The sequence below is a fragment of the Hemiscyllium ocellatum genome, chromosome 4 (assembly GCF_020745735.1).
Source record: "Hemiscyllium ocellatum isolate sHemOce1 chromosome 4, sHemOce1.pat.X.cur, whole genome shotgun sequence".
NCBI lineage: Eukaryota > Metazoa > Chordata > Chondrichthyes > Orectolobiformes > Hemiscylliidae > Hemiscyllium > Hemiscyllium ocellatum.
The window spans coordinates 35,180,234-35,190,097 of NC_083404.1; the positions used below are offsets into that span (position 1 = coordinate 35,180,234).

General features: G+C 41.4%; 1 protein-coding gene across 1 annotated transcript; it reads right to left on the minus strand.

The window, feature by feature from the left end:
- Nucleotides 1-8,465: 8,465 nt before the first annotated feature.
- Nucleotides 8,466-9,428, minus strand: neurod6a (neuronal differentiation 6a). The gene has a single exon (XM_060824206.1). The coding sequence runs from the start codon at nucleotides 9,246-9,248 to the stop codon at nucleotides 8,466-8,468; it is 783 nt and encodes a 260-aa protein (XP_060680189.1). The 5' UTR covers nucleotides 9,249-9,428.
- Between the last annotated feature and the right edge of the window lie 436 nt (nucleotides 9,429-9,864).

Consider the following 9,864-nt stretch of genomic DNA (forward strand, 5'->3'; position numbering starts at 1 on the left):
ATTTTTAGCCCAAAATATTTTCTTTGGCATTCAGCATTGCAAAGTTCATCTTTGGGATATGGGATACAATAGCATGGCCAGAGTTTAATGTCCATTCCCAGTGGCACTGAGAATGTGACTGTCAGCTGTCTTCTTTAATGATGGCCAGTCCCACTCCCATCTGTTCTGAAGCAGGGTCACTGGACCCCGAATGATAACTCTGCTTTCTCTGCAAAGGTGCTGCCAGACCTGCTGAGATTTTGCAGCAATTTTTGCTTTTGTTCCTACTCCCATTGTGCTGCACTAACTCCCACAGTGCTATTTGGACTGCAAAATATTTGCCAGTGATACTGAACAAAATGTTACCAGGCAGTAGCAGGCTGACAGAATGGAAGGGAACCACAGATGCCCTGTGGGAGGGCAGCCAATTTGTACAATTAAGTGTCCATTTGGCAGTCATTTTATGCATCACAATATGAATGGGAGCTCCTTCCTGAAGCGGCCCAAGGATTCACTGACATCAAAGATTTCACGTCCAACAGTAGGTGTTTCAGGTCAAAAAAGGCAATCCCTTCCTGTGATTCCAAAAGTCTCCTGACAGCTTGATTAGTTGTTCCCCTCCTTCCCCTGAGGGTCACTATCCTCAACCTTCTAAATTTTAACTTTAAGTTTCCTGACTGAGGGTGCTCCCATTTAGTGACACCGTGAGGTCTCCTGCCTAAAGTGTAGCCTTGGGAGCTGTCTTCAAAGATCATCAGACATCATAACAAATATGCACATTTGTTTATTAACATTCACATTATTATTCGTCCAATAATATTACCACCTTAACACTTCAAATTCATAAAGTTTCTTCAGAAAATCCATGGAGTAGATAACACAGAGCTCATATTGTTATGTGACGTTATGCCAGGTAAAAACAATGACTGCAAATGCTGGAAACCAGATTTTGGATTAGTGGTGCTGGAAGAGCACAGCAGTTCAGGCAGCATTCGAGGAGCAGTAAAATCGACATTTCGGGCAAAAGCCCTCCATCAGGAATAAAGGCAGAGAGCCGAAAGGGTGGAGAGATAAGCCGGAGGAGGGTGGGGGTGGGGGGAAAGTAACGTAGAGTACAATACATGAGTGGGGGTGGGGATGAAGGTGATAGGTCATGGAGGAGGGTGGAGTGGATAAGTGGAAAAGAAAATGGGCAGGTAGGACAAGTCATGGGGACAATGCTGAGCTGGAAGCTTGGAACTAGGGTGAGGTGGGGGAAGGGGAAATGACGTTATGATGCTGTGTGTGGAGAGCTGGCATATTGCAAGAAAACAGTCATGGTGGTTTGCCATTACATATTTGTTTGGATTTTAAATCCTTGCCAGGGCCCAGAATGGAGAACAAATTGCTCTAAAAATAATGGGACCACAGCTTGCATTCTGGTTATCCACTCCATTCCATTCCCAGGCCATTTTCTTAGAGGTAGATTGAAAGGAATGGGTATGGTTGGTTAACTCGGTTGGCTGGATAGCTGGTTTGTAATGCAAAGTGACACCAACACTATGAGTTCAATTCCCACACTGGTTGAGTTATCATGAAGGACTTTCCGTCTCAATCTCACCTGAGGAGTGGTGACCTTTTAGTTAAGCCAGTTGTCTCTTTCTGATGAGAGATCAGCCCTCAGGGACTTTATTTTTTGTATGAAGGATCTCTGACCAGACAAAGTGGGTCCACCTAAGTTCTTTAATAGCTGTTAAGGGACATTGAAGGAGGCTGTCTGGGAATTTATAGCTGTTCATGTTCCGGGAAGCAGGAAGGGACAAATCAGTTGCCTGGAGGTGGGCTTCTTGCAACAGATCAGGTAGCCAGTGTTCCAGGCAGGCTATCAACATCCTTGAACCTGCCCGTATATAACAGCAACTACAAACTGTCCTGAAGAATCACTCCCCTCAAACTGGATCACAGTTGGATCCCAGCTGCAAAAATAGACTTTTATTCAAAGTCTGTAAAGGTTTCAGAGAGACTGTACTCCCATTTTGAAGAACTCTCACCCCGCTGTTATTTTCATAATGGAAGGCCTCTGATTGGCCCTGCGGGTGTGTGAGAGTGCCTCCCATCCTTGATTGGCTGGTGAGTCTGCTCTCTGTTTATGATTTGTCTGTTTTACAGGAAATCACATTTATTAAGACTTTTTTTTCAAAATGTATATGTTATTCACAAAATTGAACATTACAGCAAGTGCTGTATAGTTCAAGCTCCATATGGTGTGTTGCTTTCTGAGGTGCCTCAATCTAATTGCAATTACATGTGATATTTACAGTATAAATTTCATGTCAGACAGACAACCCAAGGGGGCTCTATACCATTTTTATCATCTATCCCTCAATATACTATGACACATGAGCCTTACACTGTGGCCTTTCGCAATTGCACCTCTACAATAGCTGCCCCAAAGTTCACTGCATCCATTAGCACATAGTCCTGGACTTTGGTCTTCTTTTTATTCATTCATGGAATGTGGGCATTGTTGACTGAGCCAGCATATCTTACTCACTCCTAATTGTCCTTGAGAAGTTGGTGGTGAGCTACCCTCTTAAACTGCTACAATCCATTTAATGTGGGTAGGCCCACAATGCCATTAGAGACGGAGTTGCTGGAGTTTGACCCAGTGATTCTGAAGGAACAGTGATATATATTTCCAATTCTGAATGGTGAGTAGCTTAGAGGGGAACATGCAGGTATCTGCTGCTTTGGTCCTTCTAGAGTGAAGCAGTAATGGGTTTGGAAGGTGCTGTCATTGAAGTCTTGGTGAGCTTTTGATTGCATCCTTCAGAAAGTACACACTGAGCAGCATTGCGACAACTGAGCAGCATTGGGTAATGGAGGGGGTGAAGGACTGTGAACAGTCCAAACCTGGACATTGTCTAGATCTTGCTCTATTTGGGTGTAGACTGCTTTAGCATCTGAGGAGTCATGAATAGTGCTGAACAATCTGCAATCATATTTCAGACAGAGCAAAGATAATTTTTCACGAGTTAGTGATCTCCCAGCAGCAAATACTATTGATCTTGGTGTATGTCCCCAGAAACAGTGAACAGAACATCACAACACAGAGTTGCTTGGGGTTGAACCTGAACAAGAGCAATTGCATTTCTTCCCACATGTTTTTTTTTTGCAAAGGAACATTCCACATGTAAATGGACAGCAGCCTCTTTCCCACAGCAGCCTAGTGAGTAGAATGCAGAGGTACTAGGTTTCCAGGTATGCGCACAGAATCTGTTCGGGTGAATTAATGACTGTTTGCAACTCCATGTAAGAAAGCTGCCATATGGATTTTGACACTAGTCAGAGAAGGATTTGATAAGATCCACCATTTCCTTCCTCCACAGTGTCTTGAGGACATTAAGTGCAGACACAACCTGATAGACATGTGGTCAATCGTGTTTTCTGCACAACATTGCTATGAAGGACAAGAAGCATCCTGCAATCCAACCATCAAGGAGAGCTCCATGCTCGGCTCATCCTTCAGCACATCAGGAACAGGGAAAGCTTCAGTACATGGTGACTACTGGCATTTCTTCAGCAAAGGTCTATGCACATTCATCCAAACTTTGCAATCCCCTTTAAGTTACTCAATGTTTTTGTGTCAACAGTTCCATGTTCTTCTCTGCTCCTTAAGTCTTTCTGTAGGTGACAGTGAGCCAGCAGAGATGGGTACTGGTTTGATGTCTGTGGAACTGACCTCGAATGTTTCATACACAAACAGCAAATTTACTCTTGAGCAGACTAACCCGCCTGTCCTCCACTTGGGATTTTTACATGTGGAGAGGAGCTGGAGATGTTGTCCAGCTGAAGTAGCTGTTTTACAGAGAGCGTGGACTTCCCATCCACAGTTGAGCCTCATGATGGGATGTAGAATCCTGCTTAACATCTTAATCACTATGTCTTTTCTTTCTCCTTATTATTTAACCATTGTTTGGGGTTTTGAGTGAACAGGGTGGTACAGGCAATCTCGCCACTACACTACTGAGCTGTTCAGCCCTTGTATTGGATAAATGACTTGATCTCTTTTTGAGAAGTAATGAATATATCTCTATCAAAGGTGTGTCCTGATTGGCTGTTCATCTTTCATAGCTGCTAACATTTTGTTCTGCAAAAGTCAAACATTCCTGTGAGGTGTATTTGCCAAGTATTTTAAGGCACACGTTATCTGCATATTTACTAACTGGCCCACTGATATAGGACTCAATGATAAGGATTTACCATCCATTGTCAGTGGGCAGCTATTTGTAACTCCAGTATAATGCAAAGTATCTCCTGACTAACTAACTATGGATTATAAATGTTGTCTTGTCAGTATCACACACAATCCAAAAGTTAGGAAGTAATGTTAAGGTCAATTGTTGTTAATACATTAATGATTAATAAACTGTGATTGAAGATGCAACCAAATATTCATAAATGTGCAATTTATAATGCATGCTTTTAGCTGAAGGTCTAATTTGATTGACAATTTGTAAACATTTGGACTTCACTGCTTGTCCGACTTGTGATATTTCCTTTGGGATCCACCGTTTGCATTCACTATTCAACAGTGAGTTCGCTCCAATCTGCACTCTGGTTTAATTCGGCACTTTTGGAATTGTCAGGAAGTTGCAGAGCAACACGTTAAAAAAAGGCCATTTATTTGCCAGACCAGTGAGAGATATGAAATACAATAGCCAAAAGCGAGCGATAGAAAAGTTTACCTTGCCGCACGGCTTGATGGTCCTCTTCGAGTAACAGTGGCTGCAGTTTCTCACAGTGAATATTACAGGAAACGCTCCACATTGCAGAATAAACGCGTCCAGCTGTCTTGGCATTTTTAAGCTATGAAAAACATGTTCAACTAATGTATTGGTGTAATAAGATATTTGCAGCAATTGCAGAGAAGTTAGCACCCTAATTTGTTATGAGTATCCCGTTGGGAATTTTGCTGTTCTTGTTTCAATTTGTTGGTTGGAACGGAATTTATTTGCATTCACTCAATGTTTGTAGTTGACGGCAGGATTGTACAAGTGTCAAACTAAACGTGTCCTTCTGGTTAAAGGAAACATGAAACTGTGATAAAGTTATGGCTAAATCAAGCCCGCTGCAATTCTTACAACGAAGGGAAATATGTATACTTTGGTGAGAACAGATGTATTGTTAAGAAACGAATTGCCAAAGGCATCAGTGTTACCTCGTGAGATCCGGGTGGAAGCCGGAGATATATCGGGATACGTGTGACTGTGCCGCAATATAACGCCAGCCATCACAACGCAATCTCCATGTAGGTCCTAAAAATCCGCATGGCATCCAGTTCCAAGACTGATAACCCTGTCTAATCTGATAGCATGAATTCATTGAAGTTCCAATAGTGTACTCAGTGCGAAATGTGTTCACTTGAAACCCCACAGACAGGAATGCTTAATCTATGGAATGGTTGACTGGCTACACGGATTACTTCAATTATTTAATTTAACTCGCTTTTTTTTTAGCACTTCGTTATTACAGCGGGATTTTTCCGAGCACCTGATTGTAAGAAGTAAAACTCGGGAGGAAGAGGAATGGGACGAAAGGTGAAGGGAACTAAACTTGCAACTGACAGACTTAAAGATTTGAAAGTTTAAAATGTAATTATTCTTTAAAATGTAATCCCCAAGCCTGGCACGTAAGTTTGAGTTTTAAAATCTGAAATATTGACACTTTTCTTATTTTAAAATGTCTGATCCCATTCCATTCAAACAAAACAAGCTTGTGGGCAATAAAATCGTTTTTATTTCAACATAATTCAGTTCTAGACAATTGCTTTAAAAATATGTACGGTTATAAACGTCCTAATTTATATATTAAACACCATACCCTCCATGCGTGGATTTATATTAATGGGTCTGAAAAAAACATGTTCCCTCTCTACTAGTGTATCTTATTTATTGGGAAACGCTGACAATCTCCTATCGATTTTGTTATATTCTGAAATAATTAAGTAGGAAGTACCTTGAGAACGCTCCTCTGTTGTTTTCATACAAAATCTGCTGCAAAAATGAACGCCAACTAGAAAGAGACCAAAGTAATCCATAACATTTACAGGTCAGCAAAAACAAGCTTTTTTTTTATTGTGTTAATCATAATCTTCATGTTTTGGCAAATAGTAACGTTTAGATTAAAGATCAAACTGGGTCAAAATAACATTTGTGGATGTGTACATAGCCGTGGATTTGGAAGTCAACAGTTGCTGAAGATGTAATTTTCAGCACCAGTGACAGCTCCTGCAGGTTTTCTTGCACCTCTGAGCCAGCTGTGGCACTGTCAACGTGCTGTACCTGGAGAAACAGTCCACAGCATCTTTGAGCTGCTGCGGTTTGATTCCCAGAACATAAAAATATCTGGTGAAAAAAAAAGTCTTGATTTCATATTACTGAGTTGCGTTTTCATCCGCAATTTTCAGGAACATTTTACAATGAACCGAGTTTTTTTTTAGGGGGTTATGCGTTAACATCAATTGTCCTAATGCCAATGTTGACTATATGGTCCTGCATTACTCTCTTAAGAGAATTGATTATTGGACAGAAAGTAGTACTTGCATATCAATATTTATACTTCAATACATTCTGCCTTCTAACCTGTTTGGAGCCATTCAGACATCGAGTGTTTACTTATCCACCTTTTACTAAATGGTACACAACCTGTTTGGTCATGAAATATGCAGCGTTTTTTCCGGGTAAAACATATTCCGGTAGTGAGATACCAAATGCATAAATTAATCTTACGTGCAATTTAAAAAAAAAAGGTAAAGTACAGAAAGTACAAATCTGAAAATTTAAGTTCTCATGCGATGCAAGAGTTTAGGGAGAGCATCCTGCTTTTTTTCCCCCCAAATCGATTCTGTTCTTTGCACTGATCTGCACTAACCTTGCCTCTCAAATTGGAGCTTTTGCCACTAAATAGAATAATTGCAGTAGTCCAACTCCGTATGGGCATCGGCCAGGCATCCCTGCTTCCATTCAACAGTTCAGTGAGAACACTCAAGTCATTGTTCGGTCATGCCTACCGAAGAACACAAGACAAAAAGTTCGGTATATCTTTCTTGGTGCAGAAAAAAAAAATATTCTCTGCTTATCTTTTGTATTGGCTGCACCAGTGAATGTATTGTGCCATTTTCAAAATTAAAACCAACATTTATTTCAACTTCCTTATGTAAATGAAATTCTACTTTTTCCTCTCTACCCCCATCCCCCCTACCCGTTGGTATTTAGTTCTTTTTATTGTTCGATTTATTCAGTGTTACCCTTAATGCTTTACATTGAACTCGTTCGGTTGATGCCTTTAGTGAGAATGTTTACTGCTGTCAAGATTGACTTCGCTCCCCACCCGTCACCCTCTCCACTATTTGAACAAAGCCCCTAAGCAGTAAAAAAAAACCCATCGAATCTCCCTGGAAAATAATCCACAAAGTGATCGAAACCAAACGAGTTTATTGGAGGGGGAGACGTTCACTTCACACACCAGAGGGGGAACAGGGTAAACAATTCATAAAAACACGCGTTCATCGATCCAGCTTTTCATTGCATATGTCAAATCATTCACGCCATACTTCCTTACGAGCAGGAAGTATGTTAATGCATTAGTAAGACTCTTGGACAAGTTTGCACACGGTTACACTTTAATACTTTGCCAGTGACCCTTTCCCAACTTGTTCACAGGCATCACTACACGCTCCCAAATCCTTCGTGACTGCTGATTGTTACATACGTCAAAATTTGACGCATAAAAAAATAAATTCACTACAATAATATGAATAAATATCGGCTGGATCAAATTAATTCAATTAGAACGGTCGATGCGTTTTCATACCGTGATTTGCTAAAATGTCTCTTCCATATAAATCATATTTACGACGTGTATTAAAAGGCAGACATTTCTTTGAACGATCAATGTGCACATTAGAAGGAACCTTTCCCCTTTTTGCTGAAAATTGACAGTGCTGCACCGGCAGGAACAACAGAAAATAAATCGGAAACACTTAGATGTTTCTGTGCTTCCAGAGTTGGTGTGTGACTGGCTGCATACAGTACTGTAGATCCTTCAGTACTCACATGTCGCCTAAATGATTACCCGGCCCTATCTTCCATCTCAGAGCCATTGAAATAAAGTGACCAAATATTCTGCCAGACGGTCCACTTGTAAAAACACTGTCGTGTCTGTGAAACTGAGCAAAAGTATTTACAAATGATCATGTTAAATGAAAAGTGTACGCGAGAAGTAACGAAGGGCCCATATGGTGTATATTACCCTTTCGAGGGGTTGTTGCTAATATATAATTTACTCACTTGCATAGTTTTTCGATTATTGCTTCTCTGCCATAATGTAACATTCGAATATGAGTGCAGTCGTGCTGTTAAAAACAATTTTGTATCAATTATTTAATGTACCACCCACTGCTTTATCTTAATTACTTGTGATCTGTAGAGCCACTATTTTTCTCATTAATTATGAAAAACCGCATTTAATTCGTCCTGCATTGAAAGTGTCTCGTTGCGCAGATGGAAATCGTAAGGAAATGTACTGTCTGTGGGCACCACACATCGCATGGCTGGGCTGAACATGTAGCTCTGTCCAAGGGGACGGCTGGCTGGCACAGCAGAATAATGCATGCCATAGTGATAATTTTTCACATAGTCAGATGGATCTTCTTGCTTCAGGGAGAAAATCCCATTAAAGTTAATTGGAGGACTGAGGGGACCGTCAAACTGTGGGCTCACACACTCGGGAGAAGCGTTCTGGTAGAAAGACTCATAAGCACCACAGTAGCTGTAAGGTTTGATGGACTTGGAGGAGCTGTCCATTGGACTTTGTACTGAGGGGCTGCCGAGATCGGGGGTTTGGTAGGTGTAGAGGGTGGAGGAAAACTGTGACCTGGCGATATGAGCTCCATCTCCGTTCTGATCCATCAGTAAGTTTCTGGTGTTGAGTTGCAGGCAGCCAGCTACCAGATTGGTGGTGGGCTGAGACAAGTCTTTACACAGATTTTGGACAAACGTCAGCAGGTCAGGTCTCTTGCCAATGCGCAGGATCTCCGACAGAGCCCAGATGTAGTTCTTAGCGAGGCGCAATGTTTCTATCTTGGAGAGTTTCTGTGTTTTGGAATAACATGGGACAACTTTGCGAAGGTTGTCAAGGGCGTTGTTGAGCCCATGCATCCGCTTTCTCTCCCTGGCATTGGCCTCAGTCCTCCTCAGTTTGACTCGCTCAACCCTTTCTTTCGTCATCACCTTTTTCCTGGGTCCTCTCCTTTTGGGATGCTCTTCATCCTCTTCGCCTTCCTTGTCATGTTCCTCTCTCTCTGACTCTACAGACGGGGTGATGTTGTTGAGATCAATCGAACACTGCTCATGCTCCGCACAAGTTTGCGACTCTTTATCCTCGGATTCGCTAACATCATCAAAGTTTGTTCCGGGCATCATGACAACTTCATCAATTGGTAAAGTCAACATGTTGTCAGCTTGGGAGGAGAAGGGAAAAGAGAGAAATGAAAGATGGTTAGCGGCACGGGCGTTTTGGCTAAGTAACACAATATCACGAATTTATGTTTACACCGCTCGGAGTCTCTGTTGAAGGTCAAAAGATTTCCGCAGGACGTTTAAAATTTCACCTCAAATAATCATAACGAGGAAAAATAATATAGCTTAGGCTTGAGTGTTGTTATATAGAAGCATCCCACGGTAGTCTTTCCACAAGCAGATTCACAAATGTTTTAAACTCGATAAAAAGGGATGTTCTATTTTACACTTCTGTTTTTTTTTCTGGCTAATCTTAAAATGAACGCGTAAAAACCATGCAATTGACAGGTTGAGGAAAACAGGACGGTTCCACTGTTTTGATTTG